The 24,564-nt window shown below is 36.4% G+C and overlaps 1 protein-coding gene across 1 annotated transcript; it reads left to right on the forward strand.

Annotated features, from left to right (window-relative positions):
• Nucleotides 1–1,018: 1,018 nt before the first annotated feature.
• arrdc3a (arrestin domain containing 3a) lies at nt 1,019–19,325 on the forward strand. The gene is made up of 8 exons (XM_051930190.1): nt 1,019–1,535; nt 4,810–4,891; nt 5,601–5,751; nt 10,074–10,176; nt 12,652–12,908; nt 13,237–13,402; nt 14,138–14,292; nt 17,748–19,325. The coding sequence occupies exons 1-8, from the start codon at nt 1,256–1,258 to the stop codon at nt 17,814–17,816; spliced, it is 1,263 nt and encodes a 420-aa protein (XP_051786150.1). The 5' UTR covers nt 1,019–1,255; the 3' UTR covers nt 17,817–19,325.
• Nucleotides 19,326–24,564: the final 5,239 nt, after the last annotated feature.

Below are 24,564 nucleotides of genomic sequence, written 5' to 3' on the forward strand. Positions count from 1 at the left end.
TCCTCCCATATCTCAAAGATGTGCATATTAGGTTAACTGGCGAGTATACATAGTTAGTGATTGTTGGTGTGTGTCTAAATGGGCAATCTGTCTGGAGTTGGCTTTTGCAGCAACCCAGTTACTGCTGACACAGGTTGTGGTACACTAATGCACACAGTCATACTTACTCATTCCATGGGAATGTTATGTGTAAGAGAAGTGAAAGGCCAGTTATCTTAAAAAATATACATCGAATAAGATCCGGGAATGTGATGCACGTTTACCGTTACTTTCATTTTAGTGGACTTGTAAGTTTAACAGTAAGTAGAAAACACACGCACAACGCAGTTCCCGAGTACAGCCACAGGGTGGCACTTGGCACAATTGTTTTACGTCACGGTTGAAAAACTTTTTCCGCTTTGAGTAAAAAGTGACATTTTTACTTTGCATTTTGCATTGCATTGCTAAAAAAATACCTGGTTAAAGCAGCCTGTACTGTCTTATAAAATTACGGTACCTGGGCAAAGCAGATTAAACGGCCTACGATGCAACGATCTTCTTGCAATAATCAATAAAGTCGCATCCTTGTATTGGAAGATCATTAATTCCATTTATAAATAAACAATTTGGTAAAACTACAAGCAAGGTGGGTAGACTGATAGAAAAAAAAACACTTTAAAACAATCAATCCAGACTGATCGTGGACTATCGTGCAAAGCATAGGCAGTGACATTCTTCTGCTTTTCTTATTTCTATGTATGCGGGTGCATTTTTAACAGATGTACTTGCACATACCAACCCAAGCTATATATGATGATCGCGCGTGTGATTACTTTTTCTAAAAGACAATTTGCTGCTGGGTGTCCAGACTTGTTTTCTGATCAGCTGTTGTTTGGCAAAGTGCCCAGCGCTGCCTATAAAAAAGCCTTTATTTCCCTTCGGTGTAGGCGGAAGTGGAGGCTGGTGATGAAGTCATGCACATGCGCAGGAGGTTGTTTTTCACATATTCTCTTGCCATAAAGTGTGCAGAACGAGAGAGGCAGCCTGTCTTTGTACAGAGACCACAAAAGCGTAGAGGTACGTAACAGCAGTCCGTCTGCTGTTATTTCACCCTGACACCCCAATGAACTGCCCGCAAAGAACGCACTGATCCTGCCTGCAGCTTTTGCATGGCAAAGGCATTGATCAGTGTGTAAAGATCACATTTTTATGAGATCTTTTTCTTTTGTTTGTTTCTTTTCCATAGAGTTATTTTTGTACATTTTTACTTAAAATCATGGTGCTAGGAAAGGTGAAGAGTTTTACAGTAAGCTACGACTGTCTAAATGACAGTAACGTTCCCGTTTACTCCAGCGGGGACTCCGTCTCAGGAAGAGTTATCATTGAGGTGACCGGAGAGATTCGGGTCAAATCTCTCTGCATCCACGCGAAAGGATTTGCAAAAGTTCGCTGGACTGAATCGAGAAATGCTGGGTCCAACACTGCCTACACTCAAAATTACACGGAAGAAGTGGAATATTTAAACCACAAGAGCATCCTTATCGGGCATGAAAGAGGTAAGGTGGTCGATGCGTGACACTATACTGATGTTCAACGATGTAACTTTGCTGCTTTTGGTTCATGCACGACTGACGGGTTTTGTGCTCGCGCAGAATTCCGCTGGTTGTGTAACGGATTGTGGAGGGGCTGCATTGCAGTGTATACTGCATGCGAAAACTCTGTATTTGCAGTTTGTTTTTAAATGTTAATTTATTGCATGAAGTGTTTTTTTTTTATTTCCCAGAATTGAGCTTTAGACGTACATTCATAAAATGACAAAAGTTCATAGGAGTAACATTTGTAGCAGGACAAGACTGCAACCATTGGAAGAAAATACAATCAATGTGTATAAAACAGAATAAGTACAATTTAGATGTAAAGAAATGTTAAACAGATCAGGAGTTTGCACACCAGTGCAAACCTGTGCTGCAGTGAATGGCTGCTCTTCAAAGTTAGCATCCGGATAACAAACAAGCACATCTTTATCGATTACTTGGTATCTCTTCAGGTTTGAAGGTGTTAGGGGATACAAATAAATGTGTTACGTGTACGGGGTAATAAATTGCTGAATCCCGTTACATACAAACACACTTCGTATTGACTTGTGCAAACTACATAGATAGAAGCTTGTGTATGTGAAGCAGGGAAGGTGACGCTACATTAATGGAAAAGTAGTCCTTTTTCAGTTACTATAACTGCAGATGTCGGTAAAGGGTTTGACTTGTTCTTCATTCAAATACGCACACAAAGAAGGATGCGCAATCCTCTGTAAACTTGTTTTGATGCACCTTCTCCACTGCACCAGAACTTGATCTAATGTCAGATTTTGGGAAAAATGCTAAACGCAGCCTGAATATGTTTCATTATTTCAACCGATTCGTTTATTTTTAAGGACATACTATATGTACTGTACGGTGTCGTGCCATCTGTTTTATTTTTAACAGATTATTTTGTTAAGTTTCCACCCTTTGTTAAAAGCGGTTCAATCCTGTTCAGAAACTGGAAAGGGGGAACGAGGGGGGGTTACTGGCGTTTCTGTTGGCGGATTGGTGGAAACTGTCAGATGATACAAGTGACCTCATGCCTTTGCAGGGGAGAAATACGCAAAAACAAGCACGTTCGTGTCGGAATTGATTGCAGGGAGGATGAAAGAAAGAAAGTTGAGTTATTTTTATGGTGATTTAGATTAGAATATACACCACATTGCACAATTGATGCTTTAAGGATTTTGATATTCTTGTAACAGGTTCCTGTTTTGTAGACTGCACATTCTCGTTTGGTTGAAATGCCTGCTGGAACAGAAAAAAAATTGGTAGCGCTATATAAATAGAAAAGGCAAGAATTATGTAATTACCGAATATGAATAATTTAAGATCGCTAATGTAAACTGGTAAATTGTCAGTAATCGCGAATACTTTTGAAATGGTGTAAACAATAGTTCATGGATAGCATGCATATTAACAGAATCAAGATTTCAAGTCGTCTAGAAACATGATTTCCTTATTTTATATGTAGTCAGTATTGTTCTTCTTGAATCGCTGCAACTAGTGTTTCAGAAACGAAATGCCTTACTTCCACTTTTAACAAATGTCACCTCCCTTACATCCGTAAAGAGAAACAAGAGATTACTGTCTGTCCCAAACAGAAGACAAAAGTTTTCTTTGCTTTGGATTGTTCACTTTGTGCTCGTCAAACTAGCTTGGTTATTGCTGCCGTGCTCTGTAAAGCTCCTATTGGCTATGCTGCTTTGTTAGACTGTTGCTACGGTGCTGCTGAATGCTGATTGGTTGGTGAAGTATCCCCGTGGTAACGGTACTGTTTACTGATAAAAGTAAAGACCGGAAGGGAGTTGTGTTCTTTAGGTTTTTTTTCCTTGCCTGCTGTCTCCTTCCTTTTTATATACAATACATTCGCACTTTAACATCTTAATTATATTATACCTGAATAAAGACGTCTAATTTCCTAGTCATGACGGCATGATCTTCACCTTTAGATACAAAACAATGCAGACGTCCCAAAATACACACACATCGTTTATTAAACGACAACTTTTAGGTACACCTTCAAATCGCACCTTATTGTTATATCGAATACGATACACAGATAGTCCAATGTAGTTCTGCGTAGAGCTAGAGCAAAAGCGATCCTGACAGAAATCAGTCTGGCGTGTTACGTTAGTCCATCTCAGCTTTTAATAGCTTTTTGTTATATGTTTAAAAAAGAAATTTATACATATTTTTCTTATTTGCTTGGCGTTGTATAGTAACCATTGCAAGATCTGTGTGTACTGCACAGACTATGAAGGGGCGGAACTTCCAAGGAAATAGGCGTTAAAGAGGCGGGGCTGCCTAGGCAGCATGCTAGGTTATTCTGCATATGGTATAAGGGGGGCAGGCTTAGAAGCTGTTCGCACCGGTTCAGGCCGGTCCTCTCCTGCTGGAGTCTGTCCGTGATTGACAGTCGCCTACTTGTTTACCAGCTCCGAGGCAGTGCCTGTGTTGGGATTTGCTGAGCTGGCAGAAAAACAACTTAATGTCTGACTGGAGTTGGGCAAAAAGAGAAGCCGACATGCCTTTGGTTATGGAACAATAAAACAGTTATTTTTATTACCTATTTAATTTCTTTGCTATTGTGAAATACTTTGCATATTATAATGGTTCTGTATCCTACACATTCTTAAATTTCACGGTCTTAAAATATGATGAGTGTATTTATTTTATGTAATGTTCTGGAAATTTGCTTCCACTTATTGAATCATTGAACAATGCTAGCAGAAGTGGTTTTATTTGAAGGTCAGCATCTATAGAATGCAACCTTTGCTAATATTGTGTGTGGGAATGTCTGTGTAATATATATATATATATATATATATATATATATATATATATATATATATATATATATATATAATTGCACACATACACACACACACAAATATGTTAGTAATGGCTTTATATATTATTCAGTGTTATTCCTTCATATACCCCTACATTATCTTGAGGGAACATGATTGCTGTCTACACCTTTGCCTAACTGCATTTTTTTCTTTAACAGCAATATTGTTGTAAGCGTTTAAAATGCATCTTAAATGCTTTTTTATTTTTGGCATACTTTAAGGCTAATGTGCTGAACGGCAAAGCAAAAGGTTGCTACCTCAGCCTGCATCACAAAAGTTCCATGGCTCAAGATATTGAAATATGGTGGCAATTGTGATTTTTAGATCACTCTGAGTAATATCCACAACCAAATACAAAATTCAGTTACATTTCTATTTTTTTCTTTTTTCTTTAGATGATGATAATTCTGAAGAAGGTCACACCACTATTCATTCAGGAAGACATGAGTATGCATTTAGTTTCGAGCTTCCACAAACGTAAGTGTCTTATTTGATAGCAGGAGTTTTCACCTCAAATCTGCCGGTATGTTAGGTTTAGACTTAAGAATATAACATCAGCTCACCTCCAGCCTAGTTACTATAAATGCACTTTGCTTAAGGTTAATACAGTATAATTTGTCAGTCTATGCACAAACTTTCCTGTTCACTATCACAAGGTGCTTTATAATGTGAATACAACACAAATACAGCATATGGCAATGTGACATGAAATGGTGTTTTACTTGATTAATTATAAAACCTAGTTCAGCTTAGTCAAAAACAATAGTAAATTACCCTGTCCCTGTCTTGCCAGAACACTTTAATCATGCTATCTCAGAAATAAAGTGAACTATGAAGGCATTCCACCAAACAAATAAGCAAGTCTAGAAATAGGACTACACTAAAAGTGACATCAAGAAAAAGTAACAGAGGATGTGAGATAAGGCTGTGAAACTGATGAGAACCTTCATCTTGATTTTAGAAAATTACATTTATTTTTGTTTTTTAACTTGGAAAAACCAAATAGTGTGTGAAAATTGATTTGATTGTTGTGTAATGGATTTTATTGGCAAGTGATCCATACAAGACACTTAATTTTGTAGAAAAGGGTAAATGGCATTTTCTTGAATTAAAATGTCTTAAACCGTTTTATGACAATGTTATAAAATATATATCACCTTCTAATTCTTTTTTTTTTTTGTTATAGACCACTTGCTACCTCCTTTGAAGGCAAGCACGGCAGTGTCAGGTACTGGGTTAAAGCAGAACTGTACAGGCCGTGGCTTCCGCTGCCAATGAAAATAAAGAAGGAATTTACTGTCTTTGAGCATATTGACATCAACACTCCTTCACTGCTGGTAAGACAGTCTACAGTATCTTTTCCATGTTTATGGATATGCTGTCCATTCAGAGGGTATCAAATGTGTTAAAGACATTGGATGACCTCAGTAGTTTTGTTTTCAATACAAGGTCATTACCTAGAACAATACACAGATAAATAATTTGTGCTTTATCTTCATCATTTTGATTTTAATTTCTAGTTAAGTAGAATATAAGCGTATTTGTGTTTCTGTAGTGTGTTTGCCTCATATACTGTATATATAAAATGTTTATGTGTGTGTGTGGTTTTTTTTTTCCTTCAGAAAGTATTTCAACTTCATCCTTTGTCACATTTGATAGACAAACAACTTAACCTGAGAGTTTAATGGAAAGGAAAAATTGATTTTGTGACTCCTTTTATTTACAAAGCCATTCTAATAAAATAGCAATAGCAAATAATTCTTGGACACATTTATCCTTTGAGCCTAGGAACCAACATCTGGCAGGTATGCCAGCCAGAGTTTGGTTTGAGACATTTTTTAATAAGTCTCCACTAATTTGACTACCATGACAAAGCAATGTTTGCCTTTTGCTCTGTTAATAGTTGCCCCTTATTAGGGGTGTCAGACATCAATCTTGAAGGGCTGCAGTGGCTGTGGGTTTTTCTTCCAACCATTTTTTTCCATTAGTAACCAATTACTGCTGCTCGTGGAGCACACTTTTTCTGTGTGTGTTCATTTGAATTGCCCTGCTTTTTAAGATTCAGAACATTTCATGATTTCTTTTCTTAACCAACAACCAAGCAATAATGAAATGCAAAGCAAAGTAACATTTGAAAAGCTAACTAGGGGATTTCAAAACATTCCTGAGGGGCCAGCATTTTGGCTTTGATTGGGCCGCCATTTTCTCTCTCTAACTACATTCTTAATTAAGAGCTAAATCTATGGCCTGTTTAGTGCTCTCTTTCCACCAAGAGCACTAACAGAATTTTTTTTTGTTCTGGAAGAACCATCAAAATGCTTTGTGGAACAGAGCAGGACAATATTTCTCAGATCATCAGGATTTTCATTTTCATTTTATTGAAATGTACTGTATATGACATAGATGAAAATGGGATAAATTACCTAGTCATCTGTTGGCTTTGCAGCTTCTATCTATTTGGCTGCTGGTTAAGAAAAAGTGACAAATACTGTACATGGGGAAACAAACAATTACATTTTTGAAAAAGTGGCATACTATTGGTTGGGTGAGCAGGCACAAAAATCAAGAAACTCTTCCATCCATACCCCTGAGGTTGTCAGCAACATTGCAGATTGTATGGAACGAATTCTTAATAAGTCCGTCCAGCAATTACCACAGCTAAATTGTGTCATGAATGCCACAGTTACCGTGAAAAACATCATTTATGGGCTACTTTCTCAGTTACCACATGGCCTAAAGTTAGTGAGAAACTGCAGTTTTTATCATTTTCCATAGACTGGAAATAAATACTATGACTGGTCCACTCAAGACATTTTTTCATTTTATGCTACTGCAGTGTTACTTTGCCAATGTGCTTTGGATCATTGTTCTGTCCAAACACAATCTTCTTCTCTAGTTCTAGATGACTTGCAGAAGTGTGTGGACTTCTATCCAGCATTTCTCTGTATTATGCCATGTGAATTCTTAGAGCATTACCTATCCCTGCTGTTTAATAGCATCTCCACGTGACACAAGCATCACCATACGTTATGTTGGGGATGATGCTACACGGTAGATGTATAGAATTTTGATATTTACCACATCAAAACCCAAGAGACTATTTGATGTTCATTGAACATTGAACCCAAAAAGTTACATTTTGTTCACATGACTACCCCACCCCTATTTGCAGTATCATTTTGCAAGCAAAAATATGTTTTTTTTTTTTCATTTTCACTTTGGACTTTTACTTTGGAAGTTCTTCCTTTAAGGGAATTCATGTTGAAATCCCTAGGTGTTACTAATCTGTGAATACCTTTAATTCATTCTATTGACAGCACTAATTCATTCATAGTCGCCACTAATTTAGAGGTAGCTTGCCCAAAATGAATGTATCATTGATTAACTAAACATAGAGATGTCCGGAACTAAGTAGTGTGGCAGTAATGTATTTTTTTTTTAAATTACTGCACGGTTGGCTTGAAAGATATCTCTTACATAGTCAGTCCATTTGAAAATGTTTTGTACCCATTCTCACTTAGAATTTATTTCAAAGCTTTGCTTTAAAAGTGAAAGATGTAGAGACATACATTTGAAGCGTGATCCAAGTAGATGCAGGTGGAAAACTTGAGTATTGAGATAGTATATTTAAAATAATAGGTTTTCATTTACATTGGGGACCAACACTTTTTCTAACATTCATTTTGTACCAGTTTTTTAAAGCTTTTCCAGACATGTTTAGATACATGCACAGTACTTTGTGGATCACTGAGGAAAATCATAATTTAATCTCTCTTATTCCACATTTAAGCTAACAGAATTGTTAAAAACATGTTTGGGACTAATTTCATTTGTAAGACACTATGCAAAACACAACATTGTTGGTGATTTGCATGAAAATTGCAGTGAGTACTTGGCCAATGTACGATATTCAAATGGCTTGGATTGTATGTCCATTATGCTTCCAGCCACTATTAAATGTCCATGTATGAGGCTTATATAAAAACAGACCAAGTCAAAGCATATTGATCTTTAGAAAATGGGATACCTGCCACCACACACAAGGAATGAGTAGACATTATGTTTGCTAATCATGGGGTGTTCGGTCTAGATGTATTCTCTCACACTTTGGTAGTGTGATTATGTGTATGAGAGTGAGATAGTGCTGGTGTTGGTGATTTTAGCAGGAGTCTTGTACCCATCAGGCTATTTAGATGATCAAAGTGATGGCAGTAATGTGGATCACAAAACACACCATAAATGAGCCACTGTCGATGATTTCCAACTTTACATGTATACATCCTTTGTGGATTATTGTCTTCTCCCTTGTAACATAAGCCAGCATTTCACTAACTCTGTTTAAAATGGTGTAAAGCTGGAGCAGTTCAATCTGCTGTGGACATCAGTAGGATTATTTCAGCAGTGAATCCCACGTCTTCACTGGGGCTAATTAGCTGTGCATGCACACACAGACCTTATGAACATATCTAATTAAGTCAAAATGTTTGAATAGTACACCATTAGAGAGTAGGTTTGACAGAATGGGGTGGCACTGTCTACATCAATCACTCAGCTCTGCTGCTTGTTTAGGTCGGGTTGACCATGCAGTGATATGTAAAGAAAGACTGTGTTATCCATCTTATCAACTTTAGTGGGATATCTGGCAAGTTCTCATTTCTAATAGTGCAATTAGTGACCGCACATATCTGCCCTCTCAAGAGATTACCAACATGATATCAGCACTTTTTCAGGTCAGCTGTGTTACTGGACATGTCACCAAGTACAACAAGAGCAGTTGCACAATTTTTGGTTGAATGTTTCACAAGACACCATTTTGAGCCTGTATGACTCAATATCACGATGTAGAGCTGCTTGTGTCACCATCAGTGGCATTTTTATCTTGTGTTAGAAACTCCAATATGTTAACACAATTCTGAACTAGTCATTCTTTTGATGTACGTTTTTATGAAATAATTTCTTGTTACTGCATCATATGTACACTGGTTTTCATGCAAATCAAGCCAATATTTTAGAGTGCAGATAGAAATTTTTCAGAGTGTATATGGATGTATGCAACTTTTGCTTCTATATAAACCACTTTATTATCTCTTGTGCTTGGTAGTGTGCTGTAATGTGATTCATAGCAATTATGATGATGCTTAACAAGTATACTAATATATTTTTGTTTTGCTTTATGTTAATTTGTATAAATAGAATACATTTTTTGAATGTTCACATTCTAAAACAAATCTGCAATACTCCCACAAAATGAATAGATCTGTTTTGGGTTTTGGTGATTTGAGAATGCATAAAAACTAAAAATTGCCCAGTGTGCTACAGCTCCAGTTATGTAAACATAACTAAAAAATAATTTTATTATAATCTATAGTTGCCAGGACATGAGTATGAACAATGGTGGATAAAAAATGTGGAAGGGCAAAGAGTAAAAAAGCCCTTTCACACCTGCGTTAAAGCACTTTTTTTGGTAAATAGGTGAAATCACCTTTTTTTAATTCATAATTCACTAAATAAGATTACAATGTGTGAGTTATTGGTGGGATGTAGTTTGTGTAAAGGCCAGTGAGCCCAGCACAGTCAGCTTGATGCAATTTGCTTAAGCTGTTGTGTTTTCCAACATGTGTGCGATCTGTCATTTAATGTGTTTGTTTGTTTTATGCAGTCGCCACAAGCAGGCACAAAAGAGAAGACTCTTTGTTGCTGGTTTTGCACCTCAGGTCCCATATCCTTAAGTGCCAAAATTGAAAGGAAGGGCTACACCCCAGGTAAATTTAAATATGAGCTTCTGGGTTGTCAGCATTCGCTCAAGGGCCTTCTGTTCAGCCAGTCAAAGCTTAAAGCGTTTTTGTGGTTATGGGGAAAGGTTTTGGGGAACATTACAAATAGATGACTGTATGGGGCATGTGACTTTTATCTCTTTTGGTCTCACATTTTTTTGCCCCTCTTTAAAAAAATTTTGGTACAGCAATAACAAATGCATAATTGAGCCTTGTGGGGGCTATAAAGAATTCTTTTGTATGGAAGCTGAAATCCCTAGTATGAGCCACACTCTAAAATGAGTTATTACTAGTTATTACTAGATTAATTTAATACAGAGTATCACCAGAATATATCCCTGAAATACACAGTATTTTAATTTTACTCTTACTTTAGTAAAGTATGTTAGAAGCTAATAGCTTCCCTCGATTTTATTCGCTATTTGACATGAAATCTGGGTGGAGGGATTTGGGGATGGATAGGGTGGAAAACAAGTACAAAGACACATACCCAGATGCTTAAAACTCCGGTATACAATGGTTCTTGAAAGATTTCTGAATCTTTTTGTCTTTTTAAATTTTTTTTGTATAACTTTAACCTAAAATCTGATCATATCACCATCTAAGTCATAAAAATAGAGAACACACCAAAGCAAATAACAGAGAACATATTATTCTTTTTCATTCATTTATTGATGAAAGTGATATTGATCAAAGTGATTCAACATGAAGTGTCAGAGAAGTATGGGAGGATTATTAGTTTAGTTATGGAGATAAGAGTGTCAGTCATCAGGTTTGACTTTGGATAGCCCTGTCAAATAAAAACATAAATCTAACTCTTCACCAACAGGCTTGTGAGTGCCAGCCATGCCTCAATCAAAGGAGATTCCTAAGAACCTCAGGGAAAGAGTTGTTAATGCTCATCAGGTTGGAAAGGGTTGCAAAACAAATTCTGAAAACTTTTGGGGCTCCACCAATCCACTTTCAGGCAGATTTTGTACAATTGGAGAAAAGGAATGGTCGTCCAATACAAATCACTCTTACAACATGTAATGTTCTGAGAAAATCCTATGGCAATATCTGAGGATCTGCAGGCCTCTATTGCATTGGCAAATATCAATGTTCAAGCCATATGGCAAAAAGTGAATCAGAATGTGAGGATAGCAATGTGGAAGCCACCGCTGTCCAAGAAGATCATTGCTCCCGATGTAAAGTTGGTTGGATGAAAGAGACTACTGGAAGAATATCTGTGGATGGAAGAGTTGAAAATAGGACTTTTCTGGCTTAAATGAAAAACCGTATTGTTTGGCAAATACCAAACACTGCATTCCAACTTGACAACCTCATCACAACAATGAAACACAACTCTTGACAATATAACAGTTCTGGCCTTTTGCTACTGCAGGCTTATTTTCATTGGTAGAAATATGAATAATGGATTGTACCAAAAATTCTGACAGAAGAATCTCAGGGCATTTGTCAATTAACTGAAATTGTACAGAAGATGGGACTTTAAAGACAGTGACCCCAAACACACAAGTCAGCCTACCAAAAATGGATATAGTCGAAGAAATTTCATATTTTGGAATGACTTGGGTCAAAGTCATGACCTTAATCCAATAGAAATGCTGTTGGTAGGACCTGAAACTGAGAGTTCCAACATGAAGGCCTATCTGCGTCACTGAGCTGAAGTAATTTTCGAAGTGGAAATTGGCCAAAATTCCTTCAAGATGATGTGCGGGATTCATTAGCAGTTATGTGAATGTTTGGTTTAAGTTATTTCTGTTGAAAGTGGGAAAAGGGAAGTGGGGGTCACACCAGTCCTTGAAAGCTTAGGTTCACATTATTTTTCCCACAAGAACATTTCATTTTGGGTCATTTTGATCAATAAATTAATGAAAAAGTATAACATTTGGTATGGTATTTTTGTTATGGTCTCCTTATAAATTTTAATGAAATTTATGAAGATGTTATCACATTTTAGGTTAAATTTTTGCACAAATTCCAAAATTTCCGAAGAGTTTACAGACATCACTGTAGAGGGACTGCCCATTCCTAAATACAAAGAGTTGTACACTTTGGTAGAAATCAAGGATTTGTTTCTAGAATATCCATAGGTCAGGCTACTGTCAACTTGGCTATTTAGCGAGGGCAGTAGTTCTCCCGGCTTACATGCAAGAATTAGACAAGGTGACTGACATACTTTTAATCGATACAGATTAAAGAACTAAATTGTTAGGCTTTAAAGTAGACTTTTACAGTTTATATTGTTTTGAGAATTTAGCCACATCACTGACCTTTCCTGAAGAACTGGGCATTATATATTTGTTTTTCCAAAAAATAAAAACACATTTTATTTTAATAATCAATGTTATTTACCATAAATTAACCACTGCTCCAGTTTTTATTGCACACAAAGTCACATCTGGACTGGAATTATTCTTTGTACAGAAAAGGAATTAAATAAAATTCTATCTTTAACAGGTGAATCAATTCAAATGTTTGCTGAAATTGAGAACTGCTCTTCCCGCATGGTAGTGCCAAAGGCAGCCATTTACCAAACACAGACTTTCTATGCCAAAGGGAAAATGAAGGAAGTCAAGCAGTTGGTTGCCAATCTGCGTGGGGAGTCGCTGTCTTCTGGCAAAACTGAAACCTGGAATGGAAAAATGTTGAAAATCCCACCAGTGTCTCCTTCTATTCTAGACTGCACCATCATCAGAGTGGAATATTCATTAATGGTACATTTTACATTTGTTTATTTATTAATTGACCATGGATGGCATTTATCAGATCAAATATAGTTTTGTCATTAAATACTTCATTATGATGATCTACATGCCCTTTCAGATGAAAATGTAAATTGACCAACCCTTTAAAATAATGTGAAATTTCCTGTTTGGATGTCATCGGTTTTATTTAGAATGTATACCAATAAAAAATTTTTTTTTGCAAATTTTTATTAATCTATTGTATATCGAGTACCCTGTCAATCTACCCCTCATGTACTGCTTTCCTCGACCATGCCATTCAGTTTTTAACTTTGTCCTCTTGGCCTCTCTTTTGCAGGTGTATGTGGATATTCCTGGTGCTATGAACCTTTTCCTTAATTTGCCCTTGGTTATTGGTACAATTCCTCTCCATCCTTTTGGTAGTCGTACCTCCAGCGTTAGTAGTCAGTGCAGTATGAATATGAATTCATGGTTGCACATGGCCCTGCCTGACAGACCAGAAGGTAAAATATTTGTGATAACTTTGTACTGTCTTCGGGATGAGTCCACTTATTGTTGGAAATGGTTGAAAGTAATATTCTGGTGGGAATGTTGGGGTCTGGGTGTTGTCTGAGAGCTACAGTTAAAAGTTACTCTATTAGTAATTATTGTTATTACTTTATTTTGGAACGTATATTCAAGCAATTTATTCCAGATTAGTAAAATGCATGCATTATAGTTATTCAGAATTGTATTTTCATGTAATATTTTGAGTCTAAATTATATGTGTATATCATTACTGTTACAATGTTGAATAAGTTACTTGTACCAACTTAATATGAGCAAACCACTAGTGTTAACCACAACCCGCTTACAGTTCAAAACAAGATTTGCAAAGAGGGTTGCTTTAAAATTTGTGTTTATCATACCTTCAACTTGAAACTGCAAGAGCTCTGGGTAATCCCAGGTTTTCGGTCTATGAGTAATGATACTTCAGAATGTAATTCATGTCTTAAATTAAAACAAGAATTGCTTAGTTATATTATTTACTTAAGAGATAAATTTATTAAAATGTACCCAGGATAAATGATTTTGAAGAGAAGTTTAAAAATAGTTTTTAAATCTTTGGAGTATTAGATCATATAATTGTTAAAGGACATTCTGTGCAAGAGACTGTGTAAATATACTTATGGCTAAGATATACTTTCAGACAAAATTTTTTTTTTTTTTTGTAATTGCTGTTTTTGTTTATTCATTAGCACCACCCAGCTATGCAGAAGTAATCACTGACGAGCAACGTCAGAGCACCGTGGCATCATCTACCGCCCGGGATGACTTTGATCGGGCATTTGAAGGACCACTGTTTGCATATATCCAAGAGTTTCGCTATCAGCCCCCTCCTCTGTACTCTGAGGTAAGCAATATAGTTTCTACAGGTTGTGTATTGCTGAAATTGTAATATATGAAGTGATTTACAGGTCATAGTATCTAGCTGTGATACTGCATACATACTGTAATATTAACATATGTACAAAATGCATCTGTTTGTGGCTCCTAGCTTTTTAAAATAAGACAAAGCTTTATTTGCTTCGGCTGGGTTCAGCTTTGTCTGTTCATCACATTCAATTATGATTGTGTGCCTGTAAACTCTTAATCATCCTACATTAAACTTTGAAGGAAGGGTAACTTATATGGTCCTGTGTAATTGCAAGACATTCGGTGTTTAATATTTAGTTGTTGGAATGTACACATAGAGATGCCATAATGGCTGAACAACCTAATAACAACCTAACTTAATAAATCAAAACTTTACTTTGCAAGAAGATGTAGTTTAAATTCCTGTTTAGTGCTTTTCTAGTGTTATTAAAGTCTTCTTTGCACTATATTAATTTTTAACCCAGAACAGGCTTGTGATTTCTGCTTCTTTAACAAATATGCACATTACATAGAAACATCAGATTTTCAGTTTTTAAGTTTTAATTATATGTGTTTAGAATATTCAATTCAATTCTTGAGCTTTGGTGTACTCATGGCCCAGACATCATGAGTGACATTAGTACGAAACAAATGTAATATACAACACACAGCAATGCACAGGCTTCCTCTGGTATACAAAGCTATTCCTTTCCTGACAAGTTCATTGTAAAATTAATTTTCATAACTAAAAGCACCTATTTACCATTAATTTAAATGGTTAACATTTTACTGTTTCCTGGCCCCAAAATAATTCTAATTTTTGTTCAGATAACACCAAAACAAGAAAACATTGACGGCATTAGTGTAATAATATTAGTCATCAAAATAAACCATAATAAGATCCTCCCTTTCATTAAGTTACTATTTAAAAAACTATTTATCTATGCTTTATCATTTCAAGATTCAAGACTCACATTCAAACATCTAACCATGCAGGCAGCATACGTTTGAAAATCTTCCCAGACTCGGTTTTTATGTACATGAAAATTCAGCTTCATTGTGATTCATGAAAATGAGAATTTTAAAAAGACTTTTCTTTGTACGAGGGACATTCAAAAAGTTTCCGCACTTTTTTTTGAAGTCTATTAATAATTTCAAAAACAAATTACATCACTTTTCTACACTGTCACCTTCATTTGGGATGTAATTTTCCCAGCATCATACCAACTTTTTAATGCCCAGTTACGCCTTCATCAATTCCAACGAAAATATAAAAGTGCGGAAATGTTTTGAACGTCCCTCGTATATCCAAATTTTCATAAAAATGGTTGTTCATTATTTGGGGCACAAGTGTCGAACTCCGGTCCTCGAGGACCGCAGTGGCTGCATGTTTTAATTCTAACCATCTTCTTCATTAGTGAGCCATTTTTACTGCTAATTAACTTCTTTTGATTTAGTTTTAATGAACTTGACTCAGCCCCCCTAGTTGTCTCTTTTTCCTTAATTAGTAGCCAAACAATAATGAGACAAACAAGCCACCATATGACCAGCTCACCTGTGCCCATCACACAATATCTGAAAATAATGAAAGGGGAAGATCTCAGTAAGGTTGATCTCTCAGGTCACCAAAACATTTTGATGGTGTTCTTAGAAAAAACAGAAAAATCAACAAATTTGGAAATATCTGCTGTGACAGAATGAGAGCAGCAACAAGCCATTGAATTAAATAACAGCCTTAATTAATCAGCTTCTTATTAAGAGAGTGTTTGGAGTGAAATTGGTTGGAGTTTGAAATCCCAGTTTAGCTGGTCATCTGTTGGCTCGTTTCACATCTCATTTCTGTTTGGCTGCCACTTAATGAAGAAACAAATCAATTCAGAGGACTGAATCCTTAAAAACAGGGCTATTGAAATGAAGGGAAAAGGAATTAATCAGCAGTGAAAACTGCTCACTGATTAGTAAAAGGGTTAGAATGAAAACCTGTAGCCACTGCGGCCCTCCAGGCCCGGAGTTCGACACCCCTGATTTAGGGGAACCAACAAAGTGCAGTATAATAAATAACATGTAGTAGACAATAATCTAAAAATCATGAGCTCTGGGGTGCAGCAGATAGTGCTGCCCCCAACTTTAAGAGTCTTGGCTTAGCTTCTGGCCAGGCTACTGTCTGAAGTTTTCATTTTTTGGCATGCCTACTGTATGTGGCATTTTGTGGAGTACTCTGGCTTTCTTCCACTTCCCAAAGATGTTCATGTTTGATTAATTGGAAACTTCAAATTGGGATGTCAAAGTTTGTGTATGCCATTCATAGAGTGGCATGCTGATGAGGACTGCCACCTCCCTTGTGACTCATGCTTCCGGAATAAGCTGTGGCTCTGCATAATGATCCAATAATTGGAAAGTTAATTTAAGTCCTCAGAAAACAAATGGGATATAGTTTCAGAAATTGACATTCGTCTTTCTGTATTTCGTATATCACAGTTTGCTGCAGCTGTGATGTAGTATTTGACTAAGTGCTATGTTTCTATATAATATTTATTTTCCCCAAGACCTTCCTATATTTGATTTCTTTTTACTTCACAAGTATTATTGATAAACTCATTAAAACATTTTAGAATTTTAACTCTTTCAACACTGTCCCCCATGGGTGCGCCCACGTAGTAGTGAAACGGGACAAACTTTAAAAATCAATAGACGTTCCCACTGTATCTGATCATGTTCAGGTCTGATGGGAGAGCGTCCCCCATGTGGGGAGTAAAGCACATGGCCGTGATACCTCTGGCAATCAGCAGCTACCCTCTAAAACACAAGTAGCTCTGATGTCTCTCAAAAACATCAGAAGTTACTCCTTAACAATCTGTAGATGATAGTGCCTGTTGAACAAACAGGTATCAGTAGCAAAGAGGAAGCAAGATATGCTCCAACACGTGGCGAGTGGTAGGCCGATTCGAATGAAGGACGGTGCGTGAGTGAGGACGGCCCCGCCCCGCAGGGTCTTTCTCAGATTTTGCGCAAATAAATCATTACCGCAGGCGAACTATGATACTTAGCGCAATGAGAGAAGTCACAAAATCAACCAGAATGTTCAAGCAAATTATAGAAAAAAAAACTACTAAATCTGTTTAGTAGTTCTCTTTTGAAAAGCGGACAGACACACAGATGTTGGATTTTTTATATAGTATACAGATATGGGTAAAGATTTATTTTATATTGTGCATCTTACTAAAACAACTATATTGTGTACTTGTCTACATCGGTAGTTTCTCTGTGTGTTGAAAACTTGTCTTTAACGTGCCGTGATATTTGAATGTGTTGTTTTGATTATGTACACCAGTAGCATGTTAATTGAAAACACAATATAAGGAAAGTGTCAGGCTAACTTATAAAATATAATTCAGAATGAATTTTCTCTACCTAGTTTTAGTTGCTCACATTATCTTAATTTATCCTTTTCAGATCGATCCAAATCCTGATCAGGTTAATGAAAACGAAGAAGGGAGACCTGATACCTGTCCTTCTCGCTGAATAAAACGTGGAAGCTATTTGGAATTTACTTTAGGGCTTTATACTTGGGCATCGTTATTCTGCAGAGATGATGTGTGAGAAGCAATCCACCATAGAGCAGAAGGAGTGTTGAACATTTGCCTGCCTGGTGGAAGATGAATAATAAAACCTGTGCTAACTCTATTGAAGCCTAGAGATGCAAGACTGTTCTGCCTGCCTAGAAAACATGCTTTCTGTAATCGTGGCACATACATGACTCTCTGCAGAGAGAGAAGACACTATAGAAAATAGCAGCCTAGTGTGGCGTTCAGCTTTGGGGACAGGATCCATCCTCCTGTTTCCTTTGAAATTTTGCACATTTTGCCCAGTGCTTGTGTTGTGTGGTTTCGTTTCAGATCAATAAGATTGAGTTTCCTCATTCATGTTGGATTAGAGACTGCTAGCTTTACTCCTTTTTGGACTTCTGATCCATAAAGTTATGGATTACACAAAAAGGAAACACACAACCGATCTAAAAGATGCACTGATTTATTTTTTTTTTTATTTTTTATTTTTAAAAAAGGATGTGTAGCCGGGACTGAATCTTCATTGCACATGTTCAGTATTGTCTTCTCAGGCTGGTCATGCACCTGTCTTCGGTATAAATCCAATTGTGGCTTTATTTTTTCAAACATCAAATGCCTTTAAGCCAACTTTGGTTTGTTTTATGTATGTTTCAATTCCTTCACGTCACAAACACCTATCCTGATCATATTTTATTTGGGGGTTAGGGATGGCGAATGTGAAGACTATGTACATCAGTTTGGAGGATATTTTCGTTTGTTTCTTACGCCTTTTTAATGCGATGCCTAGCCTAGAGACACATAATGTACACAGTGTCTCAAATGGTCTCTTCACTTGCCAAACAGTTGGAATGCTACTCTTTTCATTTGCACTGCTTTTTGACTGGATGGAGGATAAGAGGCATCATGCTTAGGGATAAGATTTTAAAGATGACCAGTATTCCCTTTTTGTCCTCCATGTTTCTGTTTTATTCCACTGAAAACCAAGAATACATTAGGTGGTTAATGAATGACCATTCTGTAATGTAGTACGTATCTTGGGAAGCACAGGCATAGGAAATTGACCCAGACTGTTAAACTTAAAAGCTAATTAAAAAAGAAAAAATAAAACATCAAGAGTATGGCTTGGGTGGGATGTCCGCACGGTTTTTTCTACGGAGGTCAAGATGTATACTTCAGTAAAGTGTCAGTGTAGGAAATGAGAGAGAAAACAGTTTAAATGAATGAAGTTTACAAATTAAAACCAGCATTGCCAGTCTTGTAGCCAGCACATATATGCTTTCTGCTGTTCCCAGTGTCAAAGTGATTTTAACAGAGTGGCCTTGTCAGTTAGGTACAGTATATAATTTTTTTTTTACATGTAGTAACCTAAATGGGAATTGTCCTGTGTCTACTGTTCCCTACATGGACAAAAAGGGAAGGCATGTGTCCTTTAAAATAAGAATAGGTGGTCGCTGAAGGAATTCAATTTTTTTTTTCTTTTTGGAAATAATGTGGTCACAGGCAACGAAAGGGCATTTGGTGTGTGTGCTTGTATTTTAATGTAGGGAACAACTGCTGATTATAAACGGCAAATTTATGTAGACAGTTTAAAAGAAAACTGAAGTGGAATTGACCAATATTACAAACTTAAGCTTTTTTTTTTTTTGCTTTTTATTAGAAAGTTGGAAATACAACTAACAAAAAGCAAATTAAAAACAATTTATAAGCATATTGCTTAAATCTTTGTTCCCCTTTTGTTTTATTTTCGGTCAGTCAAAGAACTGTGTAACATGCAGGATTTATTTTATTTCCTGGTGTTTATGCTAGTTTTTTTTTTGTTTGTTTTTTTGTAACTAGGAACAAAATGTTTCAAAATTAAAAAAAAAAAAATATCCAAACATTTTAGACAACAAAGTGCAATATTACATGTTTATGTTTGATGGAATTTATTCTGTAGCTGTTTGTACAGTTTCACTTTTTTAGGTTTGATGTTTAATTGTTAGATTCTGTTACAATGTTATGAATGAACTTTTGTCTAGTTCTTCCTTGTTCAAAAAAAAAAAAAATCACAAACAAAACAAATAAATAATGTGTTTTTGCTAAATTCTTGAATTAGTCTTTTTATTTGCCTGATTTACATTAATGTGTGTCTGTATATTTAAGAAAAATGTTTGTCTTACAAGTGTAAAAGTATTACCCGTAGGTAGTAAAAATGTTCAATTTGAACACACAACGGGATGTCTGAAAATCAAAAGGACACCTTATGATGGGGATTTAGGATTTATAGTTGACTCGTCACTCTTAACTGCCAGTGTTCAGAAGCCACTAAGAAGGCTAACAGAATGCCATGTCCTATGGCTTTTTTAATCCTTGTACTGATTTTATTTGAAGAAAACAATATTCCATGCAACCATGTCATACTTAACAAACTATAACAGAGAAAGACAGGAAAGACTACAACATGAGCAAATCTTTAAAAACATCTAAGAAAGGAGATATGAGTGCTTATTCTAAGATTTGGTTAATTAGATCTTGCCACATTTTAAACAAGTTTTGAACAGATCTTTTAAGTGAGAATTTTATTTTTTTCCAATTTCAAACAGTATAGAACATCAGTTACCTACTGACTTATAACAGGTGAACTGGGATTCGTCCAGATGAGAAAGAGAAGATTACGTGCGTGCAGTGTTGTGTAAGCAATTACAATTAATTTGTCCTCTGCTTTAAGCCCATCCGGTAGTACACCCATAAGCTTTATAGTGCACTGGTGAGGCCTCCTCTGGAGTACTCTGTGCAGCTTTGGTCTCCAGGCTACAAAAATGACATAGCAGCACCAGAAAAACTCCAGAAATGAACGACCAGGCTCATTACAGGGCATAAGTTATGAGAAACAGAGCTGAGCCTTTTCGTTAGCACAAGGAGATTAGGAAGAGACCTGATTGAAGTTTAAAATTATGGAGGAAATTAGTACTATGAATCAAAACTGCTATTTTAAAATGTGACACAGTTGAAAACTTGCTAAGCTTAAATTTTGCACAAACATGAAGTTTTTCTCCATACAGAGAACCATAGACACTTTGAACAAGTTACCAAGTAATGTGGTTGACAGTAGGGACCTTCAAGGCTAGACTTGATGTTAATTTGGAGGAGTTAAGTGGATAGGACTGGGGAGCTTTGTTGGGCTGATTGGCCTGTTCTCATTTTTCTAATGTTTTATGCGCAATTGGGTGAGTGAGTGTATGCCCCTCAGAGATTACTGTTGGGGTCACTGCTCTTTTTTAATATAAATAATAATTTGGACAAGAATATAATCAATATACTGGGTTCGTTTTCAGACAATACCATAATAGATGGAAGGTCAGATAATGTAGAATTGAATAAATTGTTACAAAGGGACATGGATACCATACAGGCTTGGACAGATTTGTGGCAGATGAAATTTAATGCAAGTATAGTAAATGTAACATATTACATATAGGAAATAGAAATGTTAGATTTGAATACACAATGGAAGGTCTGAAACTTGAAAGTACCCCTTATGAGGGGGAGCTACGAGTCATAATGGATTTATTACTTTCTACTTTCAGATAGTGCACAGAGATGATTAGGAAAGCTAATAAGATGTTGTTCATTTAGCACAATGTGAGAAGTACAAGTCAAGCAAATTTCCCTCTGGGATAATAAAAGTCTACCTAACCTAACCTAAGAGCAGTCATGCTTAAGTTATGTAACACGGTAGCAAGGCCTTAACTGGAGTAAATGTATGCACTTTTGGTCTCTAGGCTAAAAAAATACATAGCAGTGCTAGAAAATAAATCTAGAAAAAAGCCACTAGGCAGATTCCAAAAGGTGCTGTGTAGACTGTGAGCAGAGAGAGAGAGAGAGAGGGACTGAGGTAGCTGAAGCTTTTCAGTTTAAGCAAACAGAGATTAACAGGGGACATGACTGAAGTATTTGAAGTTATTAAATGACAGTACAGTAGATCGTAGCTGTTACTTTAAAACGTATTTTGCAACAAGAACACGGAAGCATGGTTGTGAAAAGGATGAAGTTAGATTTCACACATACAGTACAGTATGTAAGGCTTTTTCTTCACACAAAGAACCACACATGGAATAAATTACCAAGTAGTGTTGTTCAGTGCAGGATTTTGAGGATTTTCAAATCTCAACTTGGTATTATTTTGGACAATCCAGATGAACAGGATGGATGAGCTTGAGGAGCTGAAAGGCATGTTCTTGTCCCAGTTTTTCTAATGTGCAATGAATATTTTATTAAGGCCATGCCACATTACACAGTTTTTCAGCAATTTCAGTCACAACTTCATTTACATTATCTTAGAGAGTTGGAGAAAGCTGTGGCTCCTGTGACTCTCAGTTGTGTAGTCTTAACTTACCCAAGTTTCCCACTCAGTCCAACAAGTTTGTGCCTTGCCCTGACAAAAATCAAAAAAGGGGACAGCTTGTGTTTGTGAGACCTGACAAAAAATGACTGCTTCCTAAAGTATAATGCATTTAATGCGGCTACGAAAAGTAAAAAACATGGGTGTTTTGGACCTGACAAACAGATGAGTGACTCATCTGCCTGGATTTACATGTTTTACGTACTGTGACAGAAAGGAAAAAAAGAAAAAAGGACTGAGATTTCAGCTGAACTCTGTATCTGTAAAGAATTTGCATGCTTTTATTTACCTACATGGACACTGGCTCCATAAGGCAGCATGTTATTGGCTGTCAGAAAAAGAGGTAAGCGCGCAATACTTTGGAAATCTGAAATTCTGCTGCAACGTCGCCATACAGTCATTTAATTTGACATACTCTGTGATTAACAGTCATAAATTCTAACATACAAAGGTGACAATATCATCAACTGCAGTTGTCAACTTTGACATCTCCTTCGTGCATAAGTTGTGTAATGTGACATTAGCTTTAGAGACCATGCATGCAGTGTTTATGTTGGGAACACAGATCCCGGCCACCCAAAGTAAAAAGTACAATCATACCGATATCTATTCCTTCATCCATCTTCATACAGAACTGCTTAATTTGTGGTCATGAATATACTTGCAAAATCAGCTACAAAAATCGATACAATCCAAGATGGGGTCTCAGTCCATAACACTTATGCAAACTTACACTCATTTACAGTACCAATTAACCAAATGTAATTTTGGCATGTGGGAGCAAATGTGAAGTACCCAGGGAAAACCTTCTGCATATGCAAACCCCATGAAGAAAATGGCAAGTCGGGATATAAACACAGCCTTATTGAGCTATAAAGCAGCAGCCTAAGCTGTTCAGCCATCCATTTTCCATGCCATGTAATAATCAACAAGTCTCACCCATTTAGTCTAAAAATAAGAGCGCTGCTTGTAAAGCTTTGACAAATAAAAGGGACGTTGACTGGAAAAGCACTTTAACAGTACATTAGTGCTGGTCCAGTATTTTAAAGTTTATAAATACAAACAAGATTGCATTTGGCCAATCACCTGAAACACTACAATAATGCCAGAAATAATAATTACATATTTTTGCTCTAATGGAGCTTTTTGATAAAAGTAAACTCAGTACAACACTCAAGAAATAAAATCAATCAGTCGTTTGGTTAATGAATGCTTGAGACAAACCAAACTAAAAAAAAAAAAATTCAATGTTGTTTGCAGTGACTGACTTCCAGCAAACAGAAAACAAGGGGCAAGTCATTTGCAACAAGAATTTAAGTCCTAGTTATAGTAAAAAACATTTACTTTGCTTCTGCTGCTTTATCGAGATTTAAAAATTTTTTAAATGATAACATATTTAAAATAAGGTTATTTAAGTTAAGGTTAAATTTGAAATGCAAATAAAATTGAAGATATCCTTGTGATATTGAAATCATGTTACTTTAATTTTTTTGAGCAGTTTAGATAATCTGAGAACCCTGTAATGGTTTATAAGTTAGACTGGTGTCAAACCATACAACGAGTTGAAGAGCATTAAATGTAAATTACTAAGCTCTCTGGATTTCATTGCCTTGAGCTTACGTGACTAGAAATCACAGGGGATGACATATTACATGACTCCCTCTTGACTTTCCAGCACAGTTCCAAATCTACAGTGCAAAATATCACAAGTGTGCTGCCAGACAGCATTGGTGCTTGTATGAATGTTTTTCAGGTATAGTGAGTTCAGCCCCAATGTCAGGCTGTCTTTTTAATTTTTTCTGTCCTGGTACAGCAACCACAAGACATTAGACAGACGAGCCACTCTTCTGTTTTCATGGCCCAAAATGCCTTCTTTCCTTGAAGTCATTGCACATGCGTTGTATATCCACCTGCGCATTTATTGGTTGTCAATTTATATAAACACAGCTATTGACATAATGAAACCTGTTTGGTTTTGTTGTGGCAAGTTGTAGAGCACAATGACACACTGGGGATGTCACACTTCAGGATTGATGGTCATTGACATGCGCCATGACTGTCCACGATAGATTATGTAAATGGAGGCTACAACTGAAATCACTGGATAAATCATGTAGTGTGTGTATATTATTTTCTGATATATTGAGTTGTGCTCCAGTTCATAGTGATGAGAGTTTGTTTATTTCATTTATAATGTTTTCATGCAGGTATGACTGTGGATCATCTTCCTGGTTCGACTGAGGAAAGCAATACCCCTCAATGATAAGTGAGGGCAATGTTGCTAACAGTATATTCACTTCCACCCGCAGTCCCAAGAAGGTGT

Source organism: Erpetoichthys calabaricus, chromosome 7 (genome assembly GCF_900747795.2).
Source record: "Erpetoichthys calabaricus chromosome 7, fErpCal1.3, whole genome shotgun sequence".
NCBI lineage: Eukaryota > Metazoa > Chordata > Cladistia > Polypteriformes > Polypteridae > Erpetoichthys > Erpetoichthys calabaricus.